The sequence below is a fragment of the Sapajus apella genome, unplaced genomic scaffold (genome assembly GCF_009761245.1).
Source record: "Sapajus apella isolate SASKATOON/1434 unplaced genomic scaffold, GSC_monkey_1.0 scaffold97, whole genome shotgun sequence".
NCBI classification, from domain to species: Eukaryota; Metazoa; Chordata; class Mammalia; order Primates; family Cebidae; genus Sapajus; species Sapajus apella.
In genome coordinates, this window is record NW_022437037.1 from 1,191,095 (window position 1) to 1,218,120 (window position 27,026).

Genomic DNA, 27,026 nt, shown 5'->3' on the forward strand with positions numbered 1-27,026 from the left:
CTCTCCCGCCGTTCCCTGGGAGAGGCTGCTCTGTCCTCTGCACCAGCTCCAGTTGGGAGAGTTTAGCGGGGTGGTTAGAGCCTAATGGCACAGCAGCTGCACCTCTGCTGGGTCCCAGGCATTGTGGGCAGGCGGCCCCACTCTCGAGCCCCTCGGGCTGGCAGCACAGACAGCACCACACTGTTCCGTGGCTGCCGGCAGAGCAGCCGCGAGCGGAGTGTCTGACTCGGTGGCCCCGTCCCAAGACCGCCCTCGCGAATGTGCTGCTGCCGCCTGGCCAGGACTCCAAGGCCACAGACAACCAAGCCCAATGCCCTGCGCTCCCCACTCTTCTCAGTGCAGCGCCCTGCAGCCCCCGCCAGGGGTGCCGCCGCTTTCAATGGGCGAGGAAATGAGGAAGGGATTTAATTCGCGGCTGCATCGCGAGGAGGCGCTGAGGCTAGTTTTGAGTCTGGGTCCTCGGACTCCAGAGCCAGCCTCACAGGAGATCCCTGCTGGCTTGGCGGAGATTCCAGCTCCACTCCCACCCCTGGCTACCGCCCTTCGGGACCCTGAGGGCCGCAGGGTTCTGTCAAAGGCCTTCATTCTTAGCCTGGGCCCCAGGAGGCTACGCCAGGGACCTGGAGTATACAGAACACTCGTGTGCCCAGCAGGGACTCTCAGACCAGGAGCCACGTGGACTGGGTGCCCTCTGCCCTCGGAGCCTTTGAGTCCAGGCTTCTGTGGACCTCCTGCTCACTCACCGCCATGTGTCTTTGATTTTTCATGCTGTCTGTTGAAAAGCCAGCATTTTTTTTAAGTCTCCAATCTTCATGAAAGTATAAAAACTCTCATTAAAATGCAGTGTTATCATTTTTACCACATTGATTTCTCAAATGGTCATTGATGGGCAGTTGTTTCATTTACCTGGCATTTCTGAAGACCTGGAATCCGCCCCAGCTCCTGCCCTGGATTCCCCCTGAGGACCTCCTCCTCCCTGGAGTCCCTTAGACCTCCTGCCTTACCCAGACACAGTGGCTGGGTGGCCTCCGGGGAGAACTTGGGCACCTGCGGTTTACAGCTGCAGTGAGAAAGAGCAAACCTTGCCTGTGTGTTCTGCTGGCAGGGGGTGAAGAGGGGAAAAGCGGGCCAGCCACAGTCAGTCCTCCAGGAGACCTGGGCCCCCCCGAGTGCCACAGACAACAACTAGGCAGAGGTCCTGCAGCACAGGGGCCGGCACCTCGAGGGCCACATTCCTGCTGCAGGCCTTCATAACTCCTCCTGCTACCCCCACGCATGACTGAGAGTCCCACTGACGGTCTTCCTGTAGAAAGTGGGTGGGGAAACGCTGGATCACACCATGGTTGGAGATGTTGCCATTGCCATGCATAAAAGTACGTGTGGGAGGAGCATTTTCCAGCCATTTAAATGGGTGACTTCATTGTGTTTTCAGATGCAGCCCTTTGATCTCCTGGGAATCACCATCAAATCTCTAGCAGAAATTGAAAAAGAGGTAAGCAAGCCTTCGGGGAGGGGAGGTCTGGGCCATTGCCCACACTCTGGGGTCTCTCGTGCTCCCCTAGGGATCCACTCCAGGGGAGGGACAGGTAGAAGCGTCCCTTTCTCTTCTGAGGAAAACACTTTCGTTTCACTGAAATGTGTGTCTTAGATAAAGTAGCTCAATTCTAATGTATTTCCTGCTTCCAGTCAAATATGACCCACAGCTTGTCTTGTCTAAGTCAGAAGGTTTTACATAACAGACAGAGCCGTCAGTTCTCCTTTCTGAAAAGGAGTCAGCTTTGGGACGGTGTAGGTTGGAGGACGGGCACCAGGTCGACTTTTCTTCCTCCGTTTCCTTTATTATTTGCCACCAGGAGGGGTTTTGGGAAATGACCGAGGCTCTCCACAATTTAGGGGCGTGTCAGGGTACCTTCCGCCGTGCTTCCTAAGCTGGAATGCATCTGGCAGCCTGGTTCCAAACAGTGCGCACCGTTTCCTCATAAAAAAGAAAGCAAGCTGGGACTGGTGTACGGATGACAACTCTGAGGAAAGGGGGTTGAGATGATGGAATCAAACTGGAGTCAGACCACCGGGGCCTCCTGTTTCCCTAAGACAGCACAGGGCGTGTGGCTTCCCTTCTGCAGAGCGGGTCACACGCCACTGGCAGCCGTCCTCCAAGAGGAGCATTCATCTCAAAGATGGAGATGGTAGAACCATTTCAATATTCTCCGTTCCTTGGGGTTTTCTCTTGTGTACCCAGCTAGCAGAAGCAGGCTGCATTACTGAAAGATGGCTGAAATCAAGCAAAATTGAATCAATGTAGTACAACAAATTTCTAAACCTGTCATAGCAAAAATAAGACAAAAAAGTCCCCCTTTGTCCTCGATTTTCGGTATATCACAAAAACCAACCTGATTGTCATATATAGATTTTTTTCTTTTTTTCTTGATTACGTGGGGAAAAAAATGGCTGGCTACAACATTAGAAACATAGGTGTGCCTAGAATTTCGTGCCTGCCTTTCTCAAAGCAAGGGAGCCCACAGGGCCCTGCGTGGGGGGCATCCCAGGGAATGTGGGGAAGGCCTCAGAAGGGCTGCTGCTGCCACAGGTGTTCTCCAGGGCAGCGGCCACACTGATATACCCCCGGTCCAGCCCTCCTCCACCACAGACAGGGGCAGGTCACTTCCCCGCCGTTTGCCATGGGATTGCAGCAGAGCCTGTCTCACAGGTGCTCTGTGATGCCAGCTGGATGCAGGTGTGATGTGCTGGCAACACGGGCCCCAGCATCCTGCCATCTCCCCTCCCGTTCTGCTTGGGCTGCCTGTGGGCCTCACAGTGGCACTGTTTAAGCACCTGCCGTGTGCTCAGCTTGGGGCCTGAGGCTTTACATACATGATCACTGGTTCCCACCCCAGGCCTTATTCCTCCGTATGTCATGGGTCGAAATTGAGACTCTGAGATGAGGAGTAACTGGCCTAAGATGAAATGGAGACCCAGTTTGCTGTGCTCCAAATCCTCTCCACTGTGACGAAAAGAGGCAGCTCTGTGTCCCTCCAAGGGGGCTCTCTAGGCCGATGGGGACAGTGGGGTCTGGGAGGCGTCAACCTGGTTCCCAACCCTGGGTGGGCCTTTGAGGTACTGGGGTGGGGTGAGGTGGGTGAGGGTCCCAGTGTGGGGCCCAGGGCGAGTGGTGGGAACCCTGTAAACCTTCATTCGCTTTCCCACTCTAAGGACTGAAATCTGCGTTTCATTACAATGTAGTGTCACAGTGTGGCCACCCCCAGGAGATGCAGAGCCAGGGTGGAGATGCACTCTGGAGTCAGTGCCTGGCTGAATCTCAGATCTTCCACTGACTTTTCTGAGCCGACGTTTCTTTTTATACACAATCAGGATAGTAATAAAAGTGCTTAGTCCAGAGTCTATGTGGGTTTAACTGAGAAGGTCCAGTGAATGATGGCCTGAACCAGTGCCTGCCTCAGTGGCTGCTGGCTGCCACCTGATCACAGCCACCACCATCACCATCATTACCATTCTCCTTGTCCACAGAGAAGGAGATGAGTCAGCACAGGCCACCCATTCCACCATCCCGCTGCTCTGTTGCTGGGGCCGAAGCGCCATCCCTGTGGACCAAGGCCAGCTGTGTTTTATGGGTTTAGTGGCGGGTTAAAAAAACAGGTCTGGCCCAGGTGCGATGGCTCATGCCTGTAATTCCAGCACTTTGGAAGGCTGAGGCAGGCAGATCATATGAGGCCAGGAGTTTGAGACCAGCCTGGCCAACATGATAAAACCCCATCTCTACTAAAAATACCCCCAAAAAAGTAGCCGTATGTGGTGGCACTTAGCCAGGTGTGGTGGTGCACACCTGTAGTCCCAGCTGCTCGGGAGGCTGAGGCAGGCAAATCTCTTGGGCCAGGGAGGTGGAGGTTGCAGTGAGCCGAGATCGCATCATTGCACTGCAGCCTGGGGGACAGAGCGAGACTCCGCCTCAAAAACAAATAAAAAAACAGGTCTGTATTTGCTATTGAAGTAAATTAAAGTCAATGTAAAGAAATGTAGGGAATGGGGAGAGATTAGAACCTTAAACAGGTTGGAAAACCATAACAAGTATCTCTGTAGTCAAGAGCACCACAGAGTTTTTATTTAACCTGAGGATTTAAAAGTTCCTTTTACCAGCCATTTGCCTGCTCGTGCTGCTGATGTCCACACACTCGGGCCAACTGGCTCCTTCCGCGGTGCTGACTGAAGCTTTTCCCCAAAAATAAACCTGAAGTTGCTTGTTTTAGCCACTGATCTCGGCATTGCTCGTGGGAGTTGGAGGCCCAAGGAGAAGTGGTGCCCGGAGCCAGGGCGACTGGCTGTCACTCCTGGGCTCTGCGTGTTTGGCCCTGGAGCGGGCTGGGTGTCCCCTGGGTCGGGGTGAGTTTGATTTTGTGCTTTCCATTTAGAACAGGTCTGGCTGCCCTTGGTGTGGAGCCTGGGGGTAGAGAAGTCTCTGCTCAGACATTTGCTTTGCTCACTGTAAACCTTTGTATTTTATACCATTAAACAAACAAACAAACAAGAGTGGAGTAAATACAGTGCGAGGCTGCTTTCGGGTTCAGGGGCACAGGCCTGTGCCCGTGCCTCCCGCTCATCCAGAACAGCTCCCCAGGCTCGCCTGGATTCCCAAACAGGGTGGAGAGCCCGGCACCCAGGGAGAGCTGCTCCATGCTGGGCAGGTGCTTCCCTTCGTGACCCCTCCGCACCCATGGAGGAAGTGGGGCCCACCCATTTACAGGAGAAGTCTGGACTCCAGAAGTTAAGCAACCGGCCAGACTCCCACAGCAGCGGCCCAGAGCTGAACAGGGGCCGAATGTGACCCTGGCTGAATGCGTGACGGTCTTCATCTAGTAAAGAGCAGTCCCACCTTGAGGGGAAACGGAAGTGTGAGCCTGAGGCAGCACTGTCCTGTCAGCCCAGAGCCTTCTGCCTGCATTAACTGTCCTCGCCGGGCCCTGCCTGAGGGAAGTTTCTGAATTGAAGCCCAAGCAAAATTGCCACCATTCAGCTTCAGGGACAGTCACCCTCCAACAAACCCCGTGACCCTGTGCACTCTGAGCATGGAGGTTAGGGCCGTGGGCAGCCACAGGGAGCCCCCCAGAGCCAGTTAAGCAGAGCTGCCCCACCCCCAGCAAGGACACAGATGGCCTGAGCCTGCCAGGCCTACTAACTGCCTGGCATGGAGTGACAGGGTGTCACCCGGTTGTGGGTGGGCAGTGTCCCTCAGCCCCAGCATCCTGAGGAGCCCCGGGGAGCGTGCGCTGCTGGGCCCAACAGCCAGGCCACTCAGAGAACAGGAAGGAGAACAAGCCCACTCAAGAACGCTGGTGCCCGCAGGTACCCTTATGGGCTGCGTAGACACAGCCTCCCAGTGTGGATGCCTGGGGTAGGGGACAAATCTGCCATCTAGATTGGCTCTGGGGCAAGTTCCCAGGCCCCCTCACCCCAAATTGGAGCACAGGCCTGCTCGTCCCAGCACAGCGCACAGCGCAGGGGTCAGGGCACCCAGCAGCTGCCCTGCTCTTCACCGGGGTCTCCACAGGAGTCGTACCTGATGCACTTGGGTGAGGTTTCACGAGAAACGCCCAAGGATGGTCATATTTTAAAGCTAAAATCAATGTATTCGCCATTGAGCAAATTTTGAAGAAAAGGATCTTTGAAAGACAAAACCACTCGGATGTGCTTCCATGATGGCGTGGGTGGGCGAATGTGAAGGAAGCCGTGATTCACAGAGGAATTCCCACTCGAACACCTGCCAGCTCCCCGTGACACAGCGGCAGCCTCCTGCCTGGCCCGTGTCTTCCAGCAGCCCTGTGTTCCTACCTCCTCTGTCACCTCGCACCCAGAGCAGGGGCTTCCCCGTCCTCCCAGGGCTCGTGTATATCAGCCCCAGGCATGAGGAAGTGAATTTAGGTGACCGGGGACTGGCCAGTGGCAGCCTCGTGGCCACAGGAGGCAGTTTTCTGGCCCTGGCCCCATCTGTCCCTGCTCTGCCCTCTCCCCTTCAGTTTGGCTCTGCAGGAGGGCAGTGGGCGACCCAGTGGGGCTGTTGTCCCAGTGAAGCCCTTACGGTTCTCCCTGCTGCCCAGACAAAAGGCTGTCTGTGTCCCGGAGCCTGGAAAGTGTAATTTCGCAGCCAGCACCCATGATGAAGCATCTTCTCTGGGCGTGAGGAGATGGGCGTATAAATATTCTCTGTCTCTGCCACTCTTTATTTCCCTGGTAAGCAGTTGCCCCATTTCTCCAGCTGATGGATTCCCCATCGCAGCCAGGGTGGGAGCTCCCTGGCTCTGCAGTCCAGGCAGCAGCTTCTAAAATCATCCTCATGTCTTGGTTACCTGTGTATCCTCCCACCCCACCCATGATCCTGCCCTGGCCTACCTGGCAGACCTCACTGTCACAGCCAGGAGGCAGCAGCCTTGGGTATAGGTTTCATGCCGCGTGCATAACTACCGGCAAGCCTTGTGAGAACAGGAGTGAACCACTCCTGCAGTGACAGGGCACCAGGCAGGAGAGAAGTCTGGAGCAACTTCCAGCCCCGTGCAGAGCTGTTTCTACCAGCTGCTAACCTCAGCAGAAACCAACATGCTCCCCATTCCCTTCCGGGGGTGCTACCGTCAAAACCTCGGCAGAGGAAGCACTCGTCAGCCTGCCGCGCTCCTAGTGGAGCAATAGCCTCCATTTTCATTCGACTTTAAAGCTGAAAGATGAGGGAGGGCCTAATTAGTAAACGGACGCTCTAATATTAATCACCCCCTTAAAATTGACAAGGGAGGCAATTCATTTAACCACTTAATTGCTGCAGGTTTTTATGGGCTGCTGTTTGCAAACATTTAATGAAGAAGTTATAAATCTAAGGGAGCTTACGATTTTAATTTTATACCTAAATATTTTCCTTGTTCTCATGTTTGTAGTCAATCCTCAAGAGTGTAGTCACGTGGAATGTTCTTTAAATGAACATATTTGCTAACTGGCATGATTTCAGTTTTTAAAACATTGGTTCCAGCAATTAGGCATTTTTTTCAGTTCCCAAATGACTAGAGAAATTCGTCTTGATTATAATTGCTCTTAGCCACGCATATCTAATTTGTGTCTTTTTAAGTGTTAATTAGTAAACAGTTTGAGCTGACATCTTTATGTGTTTGTGCGTTGAAAAATGGGGCTTATTGCTTATTTAGCTTGGGGCCGATTCCACTAACATTTACGTCACGACATTGAGGTGGAATTAATGAAAATGCATTTGGCAGCATGAGGTAAAAAGGATCTTTGAATTCAACTTTTAGATGTCCGTGTTGCCTGGGCCTCTGCCAGTCTCTTCAAATATACGAGGTTAGCGTAGATTTGGGACCTGAGTCCAGCAGGAATAAAGTGAGGCAGATTTTTGTATCAATAATGAAATGGCAGCGTCCCAATTTTATAAAAGCAAAATGTACCTATTCCCGCACAATTGTTCATTCTTTCTACTTTGGAAAGCTTTCCTGGTGCTTATTAAATGTTGAAGAATTTTTGTGGCGTGAACGGGTGCAGCCTGAAAATGTGTGATCCCATAGCACCATCTAGTGGTAGGATCTTAAACTGCAGCAGGAAATAAGGTACCTTTTCTCTGCTTATGAGATTCAGCATTTCACCACCCAGAATCCTTGTTATTTCTTTATTTTTCGGTCAGGAAACTGAAATGTTTGGGGAAAAAAACATGACTGCCTCAGATATTAGAATTTAGGTAAATAAATAGGAGCCAACCTGTTCTGCTCTCTTTTTTGATGTATTGCTAAAAGACACAACACTGCCACCCAAATTCCTACAGAGGTGCCCCACTGAGCTAATTCCAGCCCAAAAGAAAGAAACCTAATGAATTGTGAAGTAGATGGCCTTGCAGAAATCATGAGAGAAGTCTTGGGCTTCTTTTCAAACACAGGATAGAGCTTGGAACCACCGCTTCATAGACCCTGCAAGCGCCTGACCACAGCATAGGAACCAGTTTTATGCCACAGACAAGATTAATTCTCTTCCCATAAATTGTGGAGGTTCTTTTGCACAGTTTATCATTGTAAGCAACTCCCCTGCCGATCAAAATTGATTTTTTAAATATTTAGTGTTTTCCTGAGTACCAAGGTTGTCCATGTTTATAAAAATGCAGACATTATAGGAGCATGTAAAAGGTAAACCTCCCCCTCCATCCACTCCTGGGGCACGTGCACACATGCACACCCACTCACAATGTTCAGCAGGCTCATGCGGTATTGCCACCCGCCACCGGCCTCTGCACTCTAGTGTGTCTTACACGCCTTCACATGCTGCCTTACAGATCTGCCTTATTCCTTTTAATGACTACATGCTGTTCCCTTTTATGATTATGCCATAATTTATCTAAGCAACCCACTATTGACTGACTTTTGAGGTGTTCCCAATTACTCACCATTACACCGCTGCAATGGATTTCCTTGTGCACGCTCCCTGGCTCCCCTGGGTCTTTCCCTGGAGGAGGATGGATGTTACCGATTGCCTTATGAACAGGGCAGGGCTGTTGGAAGTCCCACCAGTGGTGCCTGAGGGGACCTTTCCTCACATCTTTACCCCAGCTAAGACTCACTGGGACCTTAATGTGTCCCTCTGTTAATTGATTAATCTTTGCTTATTTTGGCCAGGTGCAGTGGCTCATGCCAATAATCCTCACACTTTGGGAGGCCAAGGCGGGAGGATCACTTGGGCCCAGGAGTTTGAAACCAAACTGGACACCATAGCTCGACCCCATCACAATAAAAATAAAAGTAAGCCAGGCGCGGTGGCTCCTGCCTTTATTCCCAGCTACTCAGGAGGAGGCTGAGGTAGGAGGATCACTTGAGCCCAGGAAGTTGAGGCTGCAGTGAGCTATGATTGTGCCACTGCACTCCAGCCTGGGTGACAGAGAGAGACCCTGTCTCTTAAAAAAACAAAAAAATCTTTGATCGCTCTTCAAGTTGAACCCCTCTTCAGATGCTTATGAGCACCATGTCCTCCGGGGAGCCCCTTCCGCTTGCTCCCTGCGCAGTTGCTTTCTATCAGCTTCTGCAGCTTTTGCATCGCTTTTTAAAGCAGTCATTATGTTTTCAAGAAAGCGACCTTTTCTCTCTAAGTTCAAATACACGTACTTTAATCAGTGTCTTTTCACCTTGTAAATGATGTGTTCTGCTATACAAAAGTTTCAAAGTGATCATGGGCAATTTTGTCTTTGTTTAATTTTGGGGTTGGTGTCGTAGTTAGAAGATTATAAAAACATTCACCCCTATTTTCCCTTATGTTATATATTAAAATGTTAAATACTTTTCAACTACTTAACCCACCTGAAATTTATTAGAAGGTAAGAACTACAGACAGCTTTATTTTACCCTAAAACATTAGCCAGTTTTCTTAATAATGGCAATCTTTCTTTGACACTTAAATGCTACTTTTATCATATATTTTCATATGTAAGTGAACATTTTTCTTGATTCCGTTCTGCTATGTTATTCTATTTTTTATGTTATTACCACACAATTTTGAATCTTATAGCTTTGTAGTAAGTTTTAATATAGGGTAGGATTCGTTCTCTCTTTTTTCCGAGAACTTTACTAATTGTACTCACAGGACTATTCTTCCAGTTGAACTTTAGCATCTTGCAGGGGAAGGAAGTTCCAAAAAGTCCACTCTAGATTTTTATTGGAACTACGTTGAGTACATGAATGAATAGAATAGTAATTGGTATCTTAGATCAAGCGTCTCTCCATCCAGAAACAAAGGATGCCTCTTGTTGGCCCGGGTCTTGGTCATTTCTCTTTAGGTCATTCCTAGGTGCTTTATGTCTTTGTAGTGCATGTGAACAAGATCTTTTCATTCTATTTTCTGCCACTTGTATATAAAGAAACCACTGACTTTTGTGTATTATTTCTGGAGCTAGCTCTCCTACCGGCTTCCCTTACTGTTTCTGCTGGCTTTCCAGCTGCGTTTCGTCGGTTCCCCCGGCAGGCAGTTGCATCGCCTGCAAATGCTGAGGCCTCCGTCCTGGCAAGCCTTGCTCCTCTTCCTGTGCGCCGTTGTCTGACACCTCAGTAGGGACTTGCAGGTCCCCAGGCCTCCTTATTTTGTCCATATTTTTCACGGAAGTTTGTAGTTTCAATATTGACCCGTAATGCTGCGCTTTGACTTGCTATTTAAAGACATTGTCTCTCTCTCCCTCTTTTTTTTTCATGTTAAAGTGTTAGCCATCTATTTCTATTTTCCTAAATGTTTTTATCAGAAATGGATGGTGGCTTTTGACAAATGTGTTTTAATCATCCATTGAGATGATCATATTTTTCTCCCCAGGCATATTAATATGGCAGATTGTATTAACAGAGTTCCTAATTCCGAGAGTCTTGGAGGCCCCCCTCCCCCACTTGGGTCTTGTCAGCGGCCAGCGTCGTCGTAGCAGCCACCAGCACCGCACAGGTCGCTCCTGGGGTGGCCCCAGGCAATCCATCATGTGAGTAAGAGAGCCAGGCCGAGCCTGTAGAAGTGAAGTGAAGCAGGATGCTGTTTGCTAGCCAGAACCACCTGCCCTGGTTACCGTTGTGAGTCGTACCTGCTCATGCAGAATTGAAATTGAGGTAGACACCTAGTCTTTTGCAAGTCCTTCAGAGAAGGATTTTCCTATTCTTTTCGGATTTCTGGGAACTTTCGTACCTTAAGTTTGGGGTAAAGTGGTACCTATAAAGAGGAACATGTGGAAGGCTGCCTGGTATGTGTGTAAAAATAAGCATGAAGACAGAGGGTGGGGAGGGCACCTTCCCAGAGTGTCCCATGCTCTCATCCACCCAGGAACCCGTGCTGGCAATCAGTGTAGTTTTAAATCTGTCCTATAAATAATCCAGAAGAGGAGAAATACAGAGTCCCGCTTTTTAGGTGGTATTCGGGTGAATTCTAAAATGCTGTCTCAATGACCAGGGAGCTCCCCAGGGTTGCTTACAGACACCAAAATAGCATTTGGGCCAGACACAGTGGCTCACACCTGTAATCCCAGCACTTTGCCAGACCAAAATGAGTGGATCGCTGGAGCCCACCCATCTCAAACCCATGAGTTCGAGACCAGCCTGGGCAACATGGCAAAACCTCATGTCTAAAAAAAATACAAAAATTAGCCAGGTGTGATGGTGCATGCTTGTGGTTCCAGCTACTGGGGAGGCTGAGGTGTGAGGATCACTTGCGTGCAGGAGGTCAAGGCTGCAGTGAGCTGAGACTGAGCCACTGCACTGCAGCCTGGATAACAGAGTGATCCTGTCTCAAAAAAATAATGATTGATTAATGGATGGATGGATGGATGAAGGGAAAAGGGGGGAAATTGAAAAAGGAAGAGAGAAATAGCATTTACTCAGTGGGCAGAGCATCTGACAGTGCACAGCCCCACCCAGAGCCCCGCTCAGAGCAACACAGCTGGACACACAGGTGCCACAGCCGGTGAGGGGTTGGGGAGAGCGAGGCATGTATTCATCTTTGTTCATCCTGCAGCTGTCTTCATTTCCACCACAAAATGTGCTGTCTCCCTTTTTTTAAAAAAAAAAGTACATAGTTTTCTCTTTCAGTTTTCTACTTTTAATAGTCACAGGTACAAGAAACATTTCGCTTTCTTGCTTGCTCTGCCATCATCCTACACATGCGTACACATAAGACACAGGGTGCTGAGATGGCAGTGGACATTCTTCCCAGCTGGGCACTGTGGAGGGAATGCTGGCAACTGTGGCAAACCGGAGCGCTCAGGCCTCTGGAAAGAAGGCCACCTTCACCTACCACCCCTGTGAGGCTGAGGGTTTACTTGGCAAGAATGAGGGTCTGGAATTGTCATATCTCTATTTTTTTTCCAATAACATCTAGATAAATATTGGCATCTCGTGCAGTCTCTCCACTTTTCAACGTTTATGACTATTGTGAAACACCACACAGGCCAGCACCGTGTGAACCTGCAGCTCCTACACTCCATAGAGAAACAGACACAAATCACTAGACTTAGGCTCCGTTTCATCATCCACAGGCATGACGTGCTGCTGTGGACAGGCCGTGGGCTTGGTACTTGATGTGCATGAGTTACTGTACCACAGGATGGGCTGTCACACAGTCACGCCCAGAGGACCCAGGGCTGTGGCGGCACAGTGCTGCTGCCACAAGGACTAGAAACCAGGACGACCTTCTACCTGCCCAAGAACTCAGCCCCTAAACCAGCTGCTTTCTCTCCTTTACACTGAGCTCTACCCAGAGCCTGATGTGTCACTTCACTCACCAAACCCTTGTCTGTCCACTCACCCACCCACACATCCATCTACCCATCCACTCATCCACATATTAGCCATCCACTCACCCACCTGCCCACCCACTCACCAGCCACCTACCTATCCACCCACCCATCCATCCACATCCACTCATCCACATATTAACCCATCCACTCACCCACCTGCCCACCCACCCAGCCACCTACTTACCTACCCATCCATCTATACCCATCCACCCATTCATCCAGCCACCCATTCACCCATCCACCCCTACCCACCCACTGTCCACTCATTCCTGCATTCATTCTAGGCCATGATCTTTACCGGGCTCTGGAGCTGCAGCGGAGAGTCTGTAGCTGGCCTGAGTGTGAGGAGGGTGTAGAGGGTGCTGTTGTGATCCCTTCTCCCCAGGGGAAGGGAGCATGCTTTCCAGAGCAAGTGGGCCTTAAGGACAAGAAGGACTTTGCCACTCAAGGGAGGAAGAGTGATCGTGACTAAACTGGCTGGGAGAGGAGGGGGAGCCACGTGGGGAAAGAGCTCTGCAGAGGCCATTCAGACCTCACCGCAGGATGCGGGGCTCGGGGCTCTGTCAGGGTGGGAGCTGGGAGTCATTTGCCCTGTTCCTGGACGCAGGCCAGATCCTGGTGGAAGGTGCTTGTGAGCTAGGGTTCCCTGAAGGTGAGGGCACTCTCTTGGTCCTGAGCCCAGGGAACAGGCAGCCTAGGGTCAGAGACAGACCCTCAGCGTTGTCATCGCCCAGGGGGAGACTCGGGCTTAGAGCAGGAGACAGGAGGGTCTGGGTGCCGGTGAGGATTGACAGAATGCCTTGGATGCAGCCTAGCAGAGAGGAAGGGGCTGGAGTGGCCGCTGGTCATGCATTTCCTCAGTGACCCGGGCTGGGTGCTGTGCTGGGCGGTGAGGACACAGCAGTGCCCAGACTCCCAGACTTCTGCTCCTGGAGCTCTTGGCTGTAAGGAGCAGGGGCTAAACCTCCCTTCCAGTCTCAGGCACTCACGAGGGAGCCGGTGGGGCCCTTACTCCACCCCTTGGTTTAGGGTGAGACCCCCTAGCTGGATCTGGGGCACCCCGCTTCTGGGTGGCTGCTCTCAGGTTAGAGCTCATGAACTATCTAGCGGGCCACTAGGAGAACAGAAGTGGCTTCCAGAAGGGTCTGCAGAAACCCTCACCCATCCCTCTGTCCACACTCACAGTGTGGTCATTGAAGGCGTCTCCCAGCTGTGTCCTGACCCCACGGCCTTGGTCAGGTGGGGCAGCCTCCTGGGGCCTTGGCTCACTCCCTGGTAGTGGAAAGGGGGTTCCGTCCTGCCAGACTACCCAGCTCCCCACTCCTGACCACGGGGTCACAGCCCTGAGCTCCGGGCCCAGCTGCACAGCCTCACTCTCAGAGCATTGAGCAAGGAATCTGCCTCATCTCCAGGGCATGAAGGAGGCGTCCCGGCTTCCCCAGACCCCCGAGGCCCACCTGTGCTGAACGAACTTCCTCTGGGTGAAGCACTTTCTCATGCTTTCTGGAGCTGGGGCTTCCTGCCATGTATGCAGCCTCTCCAGTGTCTCTAGAACCATGGCTCAAGTAGGAAGCAGGGACTCCCATGGAGAAACTGGGAAGGCTCAGGCCACAGAGTGTCAGGTGGCCCCAGGCCGGTGCTGTCCCCTCTGTGGCCTCAGCCTGCCCCACAGCTGCTGGAATGTTCAGGGTTTCCAAACTGGACAGCTGCTCAGAGTCACCTGGGTCCTTGTCAGAATGCCCACACCCACTGAACTGCCTGGGGAAGGGCCCCGGAATCTGGCTTAGAAATGCAGCCCACCCTCACCCCTCAAAGGAGGCCTGCAGGAGGGGCCCTGGGACCCTGAGGGCCCCTCCCAGAAATGCAGTGCCTCAGGCCTCACCACGTGACGTGGGCACTGTGTTGGCTCTGGCTTCCCTCCTTCTGCAGCGTGTCAGAAGCCAGGCCTGCATTCCTCATCTTCAGGAAACAGATGAGCACATGGAACCCCTCGTGTGAGGAAGCTGAGGCTTTAGGATTTTACAGAGGAGAGCCAGGACTGTGGCCGAGGCCGTGGGAATGCCCGAGATGGGGGGAGTGACTGGAGTGCTGAGTGGGGGAGGGGCGGGGGTGGAGCAGCAGACAGGTGGGGCTGCATGCAGAACCTCCCCCACGTCTCCCTGCCTGTGCTAGGGCCAGACCCCTCCGCCTGCCCAAGCCCACCCATCAGTGTCTGGCCACCCCTGCACCAGACTTCTCGTTGGCCCAGCCTTGGCCCCTTCAGTTCCCTTCCGCCTGTCCTCACCTGGCCTGGCCCAGCCCCTGCCCTCTGGACTACACCCTTCCAGGCCCTGCCATGATTCACCCGTGAGCTCATCAGCTCACATCTGTCTGTCTGGCCCCCATGCTGGAGTTGTGCCACAGGAGAGGTGGGTGCCGACGCCTGCCCTAATGCAGGTTTCCCAGCCAGCACAGCACCTGCCCCCTGCACCTTTCTGGGCCCAGGCCTGGTCCAGCGCTGCCCAGCTGACTCTGGAGCCTCAGGAAGTCAGGTCCTTTCTTGGGCTTCAGTTTTCTCCTTGGATGCTCAGAACAGCCCCTTACTTCCCTTTTCATCTGGAGCCCTCTGGAGTGCTCATTGTGAGACCTGGTGAGGGGAGGAGGGAGGAGCTGGAGGGGCAGTGCACTTGCCTTCCCCTCTGTGGTGAGGAGTGCAGTTAACACTGATATCACCCGAGTGTTTTCAAAAACTGTTGTCCCCCAGCCAGTTAAGCCAGGCCCACTCCCGACAACCCCGGGTGGGGCCCATGCATCACTGTGGTTAAAGCCTTTGATTCTGATGTGTAACCAGGGAATCCTTTCCACTCTCAAGGCCTTTCACAGGAATGGTCCTGCTTGTGAGTAGACCAGTAGGATCTGTCGCCACCTCTTTGCCCCAAAGCTGGGCTGAAGTGACTTTGCCTCCCAGCTGCTGCTGGAAGCTGCGGTCGGCACCTCCTACCGCAGGACACTGGCCTCACTGTGAGAACAGGCTTTTAAAGAAGCTGAAACTCTCGCACCATGGCCTGAGACACCTGCTGCTGTCAATGGCAGGGTCTCCGCGACCCCTGGCAGAGCCCCTGACAGTGACATCTCTTTCCCGAGAGGCCGCAGGCCGGGGCTGCCGAGCTGCTGCAGTGGCGGCCTGTGCCCACCAGAGGGTGCGGGTCCCGCGCCGCGCAGCTGGACCGGGCTGTGCGGACCAAATGCTTTTTAATTGAAATTTTTTTTTAATTCAAAAAGGATTTGCTGTTTGTTCGCGAGTGCAGGTTTTCCTTATGCAGGAGACTAATGTCTTGAGTAAACAGATCCGGGCCCAAATCCACCTTCAAAGGTACTCGCTGTTTGCCCAAGGGAGTGAAAGGGCTTCCAGAAGCGGCCCCGTCTCCTGGGTAAACACGGCGGGAGGAGCGGGCAGGGACCGCGTCTGCGGGAAGGCGGCCGCAGCCAGAGGGGATTATGTCGCGGGACATATGTTGAAATTTCATTTGGGGAGTTAGGGAAAACAAGAAGGGGGGTGGGTGGCGCTTTTCTCCAGCCAAGATAACCTAAAAAGGGAAAAAATCCCGAGGGAGAGAGGGTGGGGGCGCAATCTGTGCGCCCTCGCGGTCACCGACGCGGTGCAGGCAGGAAGGAGCGCCTTCCCGCCCTCCCCCAACCCGCGGGCCCGGAGACGGGAGCTCAGCCCAGCCCGGAGGGCGCAGCCATGCCCTCCCCGCGACCCTGACCCCACTCCTGGCCACAGAGACTGGGACAGACAGCGGCACTGGGTCCCCACGACTGCGCCTCTGCCTGATCAGCCAGTTGCTCACACAGACGTGGAAGTGTCCTGCTCCCCCGATCCCCATCCAGAAAGCCCCCTCCAGGCCCGGGCCCTCTGGCTGTGGACACTCGGGCTGAGGCTGCAGCCGCCTTTCACCTGCTCTCAGTGGCCAGCCAACCCTCGGCACTCCCTGCCGCCCCCAGGAGCCCGGCCCAGCAAGTACAGCAAGGCCTACTGCAGGGGCAGAAGGGCACAGCTGGACGCCTCCCTCAGCCCCTTCACGGCCCTGCAGGAGCCTGGCTTTGGGCTTTCCCCTTCTGTCATCGGAGAGTCGCTTCGCCTCTGCAGGCATCTCCGTGGCATGGCCTTGGGGCATCCAAAGTGGAGCTCTTGCATGCCATGTCCCACCCCTCCCCCAGTTCTTCCGCTTACCCCTCTACCAGACCTTCCGCAGCCCCTCTCAGCACATCACGTGGTCTCTGTCCCTTCCCTCTCAGCCCATCCAGGTCCACGCCCATTCCCAGGTCCCAGTGATTGGGTCATAGAATTGTCTAAACTGATCCCCAGACCAGTTTAAACTGGGGTTACCTGGGAGCTACTTGAAATGCAGATTCTCAGGCCTGGTCTGAGACCTGCCCAGTCAGAATCTGCATTTGACCGGGACCTCAGGTGATTGGTGTGCGGATTGGTGTGTGTTCTGTGTTGAAAAGCCTGCTGCATGTCCTCTCCCGAACTGGGGCTGATGCCCTAACCATGAGGTAGGCCCTCAGCCCCGCTGTCCCCACAGGCGTCCGCCCATGGTGCTTGCCTCTGCATCTTGACACCTACTGCTCTAGGTGCTGTCAATGTCCTTCCCCAGTCGGGCCCAGGATCTGCTTTCAAGATGTGACTGCCCCCTTCCCCCCGAAGCCCTCCTTGCCATTCCCTGTGGTCCCCACACCCCGTGCTTGTGCCCTCGGAGGTGGCCTTTGTGCTGGGCTGTGCTAGCGTGCCCACACCCCTCCTCTGCTACCCTGGGATCTGAGGGCAGGGCAGATGTCAGTGGGGGCCGATGAAGCCAACCAGGAAATGAATTTGCCGTTCCCTGCCGTGCATGTGCCCAGGGGGCCACCAGGTGGCAGTGTCCTCCCAGCCTTTGTCACAGCCCCTGTCGTCGGCCTCCTGACTGCGACCTGTGCCTGGGTTCGCGAGCAGGAAAGTGGGGGCGGGGGGGTGCTGCGTCGTGGGTTATCGGGAGCAGCCAAATGTTCAGTGAGCACTTGCTCAGGGCCAGGGCGTGGCGGGCCCTGAGCTGCCATCGCTCGTTCCATCCTCGGGGCAGGCCTGGATGTGAGTGCATCACCCCACCTGGGAAATGAGTGCACTGAGGACAGGAGAGGGGAGGAGCCTGCCTGAGCCACCTGCAGCCTTGGGCCCTTCCCTCTCCACCCTGCCAGGCAGCAGATGCTGTGAACAGGCCTCCCTTTGGCTCGGGGGCCACACATCTGCTCAGCCTACCATGCACACGGGGACAGGGCCAGTCTCAGCTACAGCTGAGACCTGGTTCTATCCATCTGTCCCGGGTCAGCCTGGGGTCTGTGGAGCAGGGGCAGCCGTGAACACAGTGCTGTGCTATGGCCGTGGACATGATGCTAGTCTGTGGCCGTGGACACAGTGCAGGGCTGTGGCTTGCTGGCTGCCACAGCCTCCCCACCAGTTTTCCACTTTAAGGGATAAAAGGCCTCCCATGCCCCTTCACGGTTGGTTGGCTTTTGGGCCCCACTCTGCCCCTGAAGGCTCAGCCCTTCGGCCCTCCTCACTTATCATGGTCCTCGGGAGGGCTCCTTGATGTGGGCAGCTCACTCTGGGCGGCAGAGAGGGCTGGCCAGGCCTGGAAGGCCGGGTGCCTGGTGGGCAGGGTATGGGCACCCCAGGGCCCTCCCTGGGGCTGGGTGCAGTGCTTGACCTCCTGCTGGAGCGGTGTGACCCGCGCTGTGTTCCTGGTGGCCTCCCTTCCTGGTCTGCCCTACCACAGGTGTCCCCAGGGGCTGCAGCTCATGGTCAGCTCACCTATAGGGCTGCTCCACTTCCAGCTCTCTGCAGCGGAGCCCTTCTCATGGCAGTTCTACTGCTCAAACCTTTTTAATATTGAAAATGCTTGACAACCACGTATCTAATCTAAGCTCCTGCTTCCTAAAATCCACGTGACCACGAGGCTGCCTTGCATAGGGTTCCAGGCCATTCCCCACGCCCCACCCAGCCCCAGCACCTTACACCTGTGCCCAGCCAGGCAGCTGCCAGCCCCTCCCTGCAAGGGGTGCCCCTTGCCCTCTCTGCCTGCATGCCCTGCCTTATGTTTGGGCACCGAGACCTCACCTGGCCTCCAAGTGAACTGCAGGTGCCCCTGGCCCCATCAGAGGTACTTACCCCTTCTGTAAATTTCCATCAGACTTGGAACTTGTTTCGACGAGCCCGGGTGGTTAGGGAAGCTGGGGTCTCCAGCATGAGGGCTAACCCCTGCCCGGCCGGGCTCCCAGACAGAGCAGCAGCAGTGCTGAGCCAGGAGGAAGGTCCCACTGTGGCCTGTGGGGGAGTCCTCAGCAGGGGTGAGGAAGGCATGGGGAGGGTGTGGACGGTGCCAGGGACAACCGTGGAGGCCCTTCTCCTGTCCCTGGGCACCACCTGGTATCAGTCCTTGCTTCAGCAGAGCCAGCATATCAGGGGCCGTCAGAGCCTGGTGGCTGAGGCCGGCGCCGGCCAGGTTTGGGGCTGAGCCAAGAATCTGCCCTCACCAGTGGGGGCATGAGGACTATCCTGCTGGGCAGGAGGCCATGACACTCAGCACAGACCCTGTGGCACTGTGGCTTTGCACACTGCTGGCACCAGGCCTGGCCTTGCAGGGAGCAGGCGAGGACTGTGGAGGGTACCAGTCATCCCCACAGGAGCCTGTTACCCCCAAAGGCCGGTCTGCACACACATGCCACGTGCACAGCTCAGGGGCCCATGAGGGCCAGCAGAGGGCAGGCTCCGGCTGACACCGGCCTGGCCAGCTGCACTACGTCAGGATGCCCCTCGAGGCGGCCCAGGCCTCTGCCTGCCCTTGGTCTGAGGCCGTGGAGGGGTTCCCTGGTGCCCCATGGACTGACTGTCTCTCTGTCCTCACCCACCCCTGCAGTACGAGTACAGCTTCCGCACAGAGCAGAGCGCAGCCGCCAGGCTCCCGCCAAGCCCCACCAGGTGTCAGCAGATCCCACAGTCCTGAGGCGCCAGCGGCCACCTGCGGGAGAAGACCACCGCCCAGACTACTGACGGGGCCGGGGCTGCGGGCTGCCCTGCTCGCCACCCTCGCCCCTCCTGCCGCCTTCGCCAGCCCGCCCTCCCACGCTGCCCCAGCAGGGCTGGCCGGGAGACTGGGCAGCTGAGTGGGCGTGTCCCGTCCTCAGCTTGCCTGACCAACACCCCAGCCTCCCTGGGGACGTTGTTTATAACCACGACTAATCTGTGTGTGCTGTAGTGACCAGCGGCTCCTAACATGTCTGTGTGATGACCACTTGTCCTACAAAAACTCACTCACCAAGGAGTCACCCTGAGGGCCCCGGGCAGTTGTGCCGGCCGCCCTGTGATGCCTATCGGCTCCCTCCTCTCCCGCCTGTCACCTGCCAGGACAGACCCCACTGAGCCAGCTGTTGAGCCCCTTGGCTGGAAGACCCTGGGGGCTGGCAGCTTTGCCCAGGACTCTCTGGGGCTCGCTGATCCTCCTGGCCAGGGCTGCCAGGAGCAGGTCCTCTGCAGGACCTCACAGCAGCCCTGAGAAGGCGTGGGAGGAAGAAGCCAGTGGCCCCGGAGTGGACCCTGCCCTTCAGACATCTCATGGACTTGTCACCCAGTCACCCGGAGGTCGGGGAGCAGCACCCCTGCCCCCGGTGGAGGGGTTGTCACTTTCTGGGGAGTAGGCCGGTTGACGGCCCTGCTTGGATCCACCAGGACGTGGTGCTCAGCCACAGCGCGCCTCCCCCAAGGGCTCATCTGTGCAACAACCACATTCCAGCCACAGGTCCAGGTGCCTCAGCCCCATGCCCAGACCCAGGGACCACAGGGATGCCTCTGAGACGTACCTGCCCTGGAAGGATGCTGGCATGCGGGCGCCCAGCCCCTCTCGGAGCCAGGTGTCTTGACGGCATCTGCTAACAGGAACAGGTCATCCTGAAAGGTCCCTCTGACCCAGGTCACCAAATTTGGGCCAAAACTGGCATTTCTCCTGAGTGCCCACTGGTGCTGGTGTCCTCACAGGGCCGGCACCAACTTCAACCCTAGGTGCATTTGCCCAAGCAGTGGTGGCTGCCATCCCTGGGGGCCCGGACCCTCGCCCTGAAGGGCTGCCACACTCTGCGGTGTCAGGCATAGGGCTGTGTCCTGATTCCTCAGAGTATGGGGACCTGACATCTTTGGGTCCCCAAGAGTTGGCTCTTCGACGTGGGGGCTTGGTGCTGTGGTTGGGGGCTGCAGTATCGGGGTCTGTAGAAGCCACGGCCTCAGCAAGGACAGCCTTTCCCACTGCAGGCCCTGGGTAGCCCACCGTGCTGCCAGCTGAGGCCCAGAGCAACAAGAGGTAGTGCCACACAGCACAGCTGGCCAAGAGGCGGGTGGGGCTGGAATACCTCATGCCCCTGCACCAGCCCCTCCGTCTCCAGGCCCCCGGCCCCTGTGTGGGCCCATCTTCCTCCTCTGCCACCCCCATCTTCACTCGGATACCTCTTGATTTCTGTGGATTAGGGAAGCAGCCACTTCTCCTCAACCTCCCCAAGACCCAAGGATGCCCCTTCTGTGGGTGGCCTTCTCAGGCCTCCTGGGTGGCACATCAGCAGGACCTTGTCATGACACTGATGCTGAGCGGGGAGGGAGCTGCCGGGCTGGCCGCCAGTGCCCCATTCACAGAAGCCAGTGTGGTTCTGGAGACCTGGAGAGCCCTTTGTCACCCAGAGTACCTGTGTCTGCTGTGGCCTAGTGGGTGGTGGCCCGTGTGACAAAGCCCAACAGCAATAGTTACTCGTGGCAGGAGGACAGAGGGCAGAGCTCAGGCCACCTCGGCCCACTTCATTAGGGTTTGCGAGCTTTGTCCTTCAACCTCTTTTTCTGCCCTGGTTGTGAGATTGCCTCTAACAGGTAATACCAGAGCCCTCCACTCCACTCCCATGACTGGGAAGAGGCCTGTGGCAGCTCTGCTGGACCCTTGGAGGCTCAGAGGCAGTGATGTGGGAGCCCCGTCTGCAAGGATGCAGAGTGAGCCGTGAGGGCAGCTGCAGGAGAGGAAGGGGCTCCCACAGCCCCACTTACGCCCCACAGGCCCCTCTCGAGCTGGGGCCCCAGCAAGGTGCTCACGAATGCCCTCCTGCTGGATGGACAGGGCCACCAGGAAGAGCACAAACCATGTGGACTCAGGCGAGCTGGAGCCATCTTCTCCATAGTATTACGGACTTTGCGTAAGAGTAAATGACTGTGAACGCTGTAGTAAATGGCAGCTTAAGATAATTAAGCAGTGACCGTGTTAAGGACGAGTTGGTGTCTGTGGTAGGTTTTAGGTTGCTCCTAACCCTCCATTTCTTGCCTTCTGAGAGGTGATTGAGGACAAGCATATCCCTGTGTGTGTGTGTGTGTGTTTGTGTGTGTGTGTGTGCGCGCGCGCGAGTAATCTCACCAGAGTGGGGCTTATTCGAGAGAATGAGGGGTGGAGCTCTGGCTCAAACCTAGGAATGACGAGTTTTTCTGTCTTTTGGGAGAGTGCTTTTCTCCACAAGCCCTCTGGCCACTGTGGGAGGCAAGAACAAGCGTTCCCTTGGAAATGTGAAGGGTCTTGGCCTCCTCCTTCAGGCCCCTCCCACAGCACTTCCCACCACTCTGCTGTCCCTGCTGGCAGCCTCTGTCCCTCCAGAACAGCCAACCAGAGCACACTGTCCCCACCACCTCCCCTTTCTCTCTGGAAAGTTGAAGTATCTTTCCAAAGGCCTTAGAAGTGGCACAAAGGTGATAAGGAGCGGGTGCTTTGCTGCAGGCTCCCTTGCGAATTTATAATGAAGGCCTTTCTTCCCACCCCAAGTCCAAGAACAAATGCCAGCCACGCCCTCCGCCACTTGGAGAAATGAGTGAGACCCAGTGGGGTAAGGTAGAGGAATTGCAGGTTAGACCCTTGCTGGCCCTCCGGCCCTTGTCACCTGGTGGCCACCCTCATCTTGTGGGGAGGAGCCTGCACTGACTGGTGTCCCCTCTGCCATTCAGCAGGTGGGTGGGAGGACACGAGGGACTCACCTGTGTGAGCATCGCTCCTGGCCAGGCTCTCCAAGCACATTTCTCCTTTTGTTCCCCCTAAAAACAGAGTGACCTTGAAGTAGATGTTCTTTGCTCCTTGTTAGAGTTGAAAAGGCCGAGACTTGACCGTGGCACCAGGCTGCTAAGAGGCAAGGGTAGGCCCCGGGCCCCCGGCCAGCTGTACCGTCACAAGCCCAGGCCAGGGCTGCCCTTTCTGTTTCCAGTCCTGTCACGGACTTCCCGGCCACCACTGGGCCCCACCGGTCACCAGGCCACTGTGCAGTGGGCGCTGAGCACCGTCAGGAGTGGCCCACCCAGACCCCTCCACCCAGACCAGGGCCCTCCAGAGCCCGCAGGCATCTGTGGGGACTCCCAGCCTGCAGCTTCTGGGAGAACCGGGTGGGCCCAAGGATGAAGGCGAAGGGGGGCCTTGAGGAAGCAGCCCCCAGCCTTGTAGCAGCTAAGCTCATGAACTCCATTCATGGCCTGCCTTGCCCCCGGAGGCCACGCCAGGCACTCACCCCTGAGCCCACAGCCCCTGCTTGGGCTGCCTGGTGCCCTCAGGGCAGCCTGGCCTCCTCCAGCCACTCTGAGCACATGTCTGGGGGTCACCACCAGAGACAGGTTTGTTCTCCCAGCCCAGGCCGTGGAGCTGCTGTGTGACTGTGTCGGGCGTGGACAAGGCCTAGGGATGGCGTCCCACTGGGTATTTATTAAAGGTGACTCTTGTACTTGGCAAGGGAAGTCCACTGTGTGATTGTCTGTATTCTTAATATAATTTGTTAAATAAACATTTGTTTTAACCTCTTTCCCCAGTTTGCTGTCATGGTGTCTGAAGCCGGCAGAGGTCAGTGTCCCTCAGGTCAAGCACCCAGCGCTCTCCCCCAGCAGGGCACTTGTCACCGCTGGGGTTGTCAGCCTTCTAGAAAGGGCTGGTGGGCTTCTTTGCCCCTGTTGAGATGACCTGCTTACAAGTCAGTGGGGTTCTGGAGGATGCAGGAAACCTCGCCATTCTCTGGTGGCAACCCTTGGGTGCTCCTGGAAGGAGAAAGCCCAGTTGCGGGGAAGGCAGGTGTGGTTCCTGCGAGGTGGCCCCAGCGGAAAAGGCCAGGGGCACTTGGTGCCTTTTCACCTCCTGCGCCCTTGTCTGGGGGTGCACAGCCTGCCGGAGTCTGGGTGGTTTCAGTCCTGTCCCGACTGCTCGCCTGCTTGTGAGAGACCTCTCCAGACACCAGCTAAGGAGGCTGCGGGGACAGGGACAGGGGCAGGGCGCCTTCTGAGGAGCCGGCAGTTCAGGGTCCACCATCAAACCTCTTTGCCTCTTAGCACAACCTGTGCTTCTGGGCCAGACACCAGTATGCCTGCAGCCTGTTCACACCAGACTTGGGCAGAAAGGAGCAAAGCACGGCCACCTTAGCGCAGTGCTCACCCAGTCCCCAGCCCTGCCTCCCCCATATCCCAGACACCCCCTCTCCAGGATTTCTCAGGTGTTTACAGTAGGAGAGGAAAAGCAGCCCAGAGGACTCCACAGGAAACCTATGGCTGATGCTGGGTTCCAGTTCACTCTGCTGCCTCCTGACCATGTGGCCTTCAATGGGTCTCCCACACCATGTGTCTGTCTAAGGGGACACAGTTCCCCTCCTTCAATGGCTTGCCCTGGGAAGATGGAAAGAGGACGCAGCAGGGCATTTCGCCTGCAGCAGAGACTGCGTGGCGTGCCAGGTCTTCCTGGGGGTCCTGGGTTGTGTTACTGTCCACAGAACGTGCTGAGTCCCTCCTCTGTGCTGGGTCTGGAGACACCAAGGAAGTGCAAGTGGTGGACTTTGGTGTCGAGGATGTAGCCTTAAGCACTGCCTAGAACAGCAGACAGACCAATGCCCAGGGCCCCGGGGCTGCAAGGAGCAGAAATCTACACTGGTCTATGCCAAGGCAGTAGTGACCAGACAAGGAGGAGGTTCATGGCGCCCAGAGCAGGTGCAGCCCAGCCTCAGGGGGCCGGCGTGGCAGCCCATTCCTCCTCTGTGTGTCCCACGGGCCTCACACACCTGAGCTGACATCTCCCTGTGCCTCCAGCTGCTGGTTCCCAGCCTGACCGCCATCTTACCCCTAACACTCAGGGCTTTCTCTTCCCATCTGTGTCCCATACGTGCCAGGGCTTAGCTCTGTCACTGGTCAGTCATTCCAAGCTCCAGCCACGCAGCTCCAGTGTCCACCTGAAGGTCTCTATGTGGAGGTCCCATCCTCACCTTGACCTCAGCGCATGCCGAGCTGTCTCAAGCCCTCCTCCAGCCCTCCCATCTCTGGGATGACTCCACTATCTCCCCCTAGAGTCACCCATGCCCCCACCTGGAGCCTGTTGGGACCGCTCCATTGGCAGCTGGACAGATCTACCGTCTAGATCTGTTTGCAGCCCCAGCCACTGTATCCTCTTGTTGCTGCTATGGTGTTAGTTCCGGCCACAAGGCCTCTCACTTGGATCACAGCATCTGCCCCAAGCCACACCTGCCTCCCACATCACCCTGTCATTCATCCCCAACACAGTCCAGACCCAGCCAACAGGACTCCTCACTCACCCGGCTTCATAGCCCCTCATTACCCTAGGAATGAAGGCTGAGTCCCCAGAATTCTAAGCCCCTCCCTCCTGGGCCTGGCTCACCTCCCACTGATGCCCCTGCTGAATTATTTGCAGTTCCCCAGTGCTTCCTTACCTTTGCACATGGTATTCCCTCTGCCTAGAATGCGTTTCCCCCAAGTTTTCTGCATGGAAAACTCCTATTCATCCTTCAAGACCCTGTTCCTGTACCTCCTCTGTCATGTCCATCCTGATGTCTTGGAGGCAAAGGTAATGAATGGTTCTCCCCTTCAAGCTGCCTGTGCCTTGCACAGGGGCCCACATGTCACTGCATCACAGCCCCCTGAACCTCTCTTTAGCTTATGTGCTCCTGGAAGAAGTGGTCCATGCTTCATTTATTATGCCCTCCCCCCGCCAATTATATACCCAGAGTGCCCAGCACAAGCCTAGAAAAATGGTGGACATCAGCAAATGCTCTCTGGATAAATTCCTTAGAGTGAATGAAGTAGACAGATGAACTGGACTCAATTGCCAAGGGCCCCTAGAAGGACAGACACCAGCAGTACAGGGCCCGTGATGCCCATGGCAGGCCTCCCTGGACATGCCCTGATGTTGGCCCCTGAGAGAGCAGACAAAGGTATGAAAGCTGAGCCTTGCCTGGCTCATCTCTGAAGCTGCAGTACCCAGCACAGTGCCTGGCTGCAGGCTGGCATCAGTTCATGGTGGTGACGGTGGGACAGGAAGGGGAACAGCCATGGGCTGCTGTGTCTCTTTCTAGAACCCAGCTCTTGGGGGGTGCCAGAGAAAGGAAGGAGGTGATGGATCACAGGACCCAACACTAAAATGGCCAGGGACTCAGGTGTCAGGGGCTGGAGAACTTCAGAGATAAGTTGATTCCAAACTAGATATGGATAATGCACATAAAGAAATGAGAAGTCTGGCTTGCTTTATGAACATGGGCATCAGAAGCCTCAACAAAGTTTTTGTTTGTTTGTTTTTTGAGATGGAGTTTAGCTCTTGTTGCCCAGGCTGGAGTGCAATGGTGTGATCTCAGCTTACTGCATGCAACCTCTGCCTCCTGGGTTCAAGCAATTCCCACCTCAGCCTCCTGAGTAGCTGGGATTACAGGCACCTGCCACCTCATCTGGCTAATTTTTGTATTTTTAGTAGAGACAGGGTTTTACCATGTTGGCCAGGCTGGTGTCGAACTCCTGACCTCCAGTGATCCACACTCCTCGGCCTCCCAAAGTGCTGGGATTACAGCATGAGCCACCGCGCCAGCCAAGGAGCCTCAATAAAGTCTTGGGCAGAGTAAAAGAAGGCCGGGTGCCTCAGACAAGATGGCAGAGGTCAGTTTTCTGGCTACATCCATTCATCTCTCCCACATTGCCCTAGGTGGGTCATTTTCATCCATTTGCAGGTTGGGGAGGGGTGTGAGCCAGAGCCCACCATGGGAGCAGAGGGCAGCACAGGCAGGCAGCTGGCTGACCCTGAGCCCCTCCTCCCCTCGCCCCACACCTTGGGTCAGGTTGTTGCAGAGACACAAGTCTTGGGAATGGCAGTGCAAGGGCAGAAGTCTGGGAGGGTCCTGAGGGCTGGACTCCCAATGCGGAGGGCACACAGGCAGAGGTTGGCACAGGTGAGAACACCCAAGACACATCTATCCCCGGCCTCCTCATCCTTCTCTGGAGGGGACACAGGGTTCTCAACCTCAGCTGCACATTAGAACCTTCTGAGAGTGGTTTAGAATTCCTGTGCCCAGACCCACACCCAGACCGATCAAACAAGAATCTCTTCAGGAGGGAGCAAGGAGTCAGTAGTGTTCAAGCTTCCCAGGTGATAATAATGTGCAGCTGAGATTAAGTACTCAATTCTGAGCTTTCACCACTTCCCCAGTTATGTGTTACCAGCCAGTAGAGCTGAGTCCCAGGGAACTATGGACTCCCGGGGCAGGGGGTGGGGCGGGAAACAGACACCGGAAGAGCTCATCCACCAGGAGAAGACAGGAAGCTGAGCAACCCACACCAGCAAAAGCCGAAGTCACAGAACAGAGGACGAGTTAAATATAAACAAAAGGCATCCTCTAAGACATG

At 55.4% G+C, this 27,026-nt stretch overlaps 1 protein-coding gene across 9 annotated transcripts in view; it reads left to right on the forward strand.

Annotated features, from left to right (window-relative positions):
* Window positions 1-27,026, forward strand: part of MVB12B (multivesicular body subunit 12B) — a 228,186-nt gene that overhangs the window by 159,378 nt on the left and 41,782 nt on the right. For 4 of the 9 annotated variants that reach the window (XR_004262372.1, XM_032257265.1, XM_032257266.1 and 1 more), the window contains exon 9: window positions 1,433-1,492. Coding sequence is in view for 8 of the 9 variants with exons in the window: in XM_032257265.1 (XP_032113156.1) it covers window positions 1,433-1,492 (60 nt within the window). In the remaining variant the exon portion in view is untranslated. Of the gene's footprint in view, window positions 1-1,432; window positions 1,493-1,853; window positions 2,403-19,233; window positions 23,172-27,026 lie in introns of those variants that run through there. The other 5 variants (XM_032257262.1, XM_032257268.1, XM_032257267.1 and 2 more) reach the window with 3 other exon arrangements.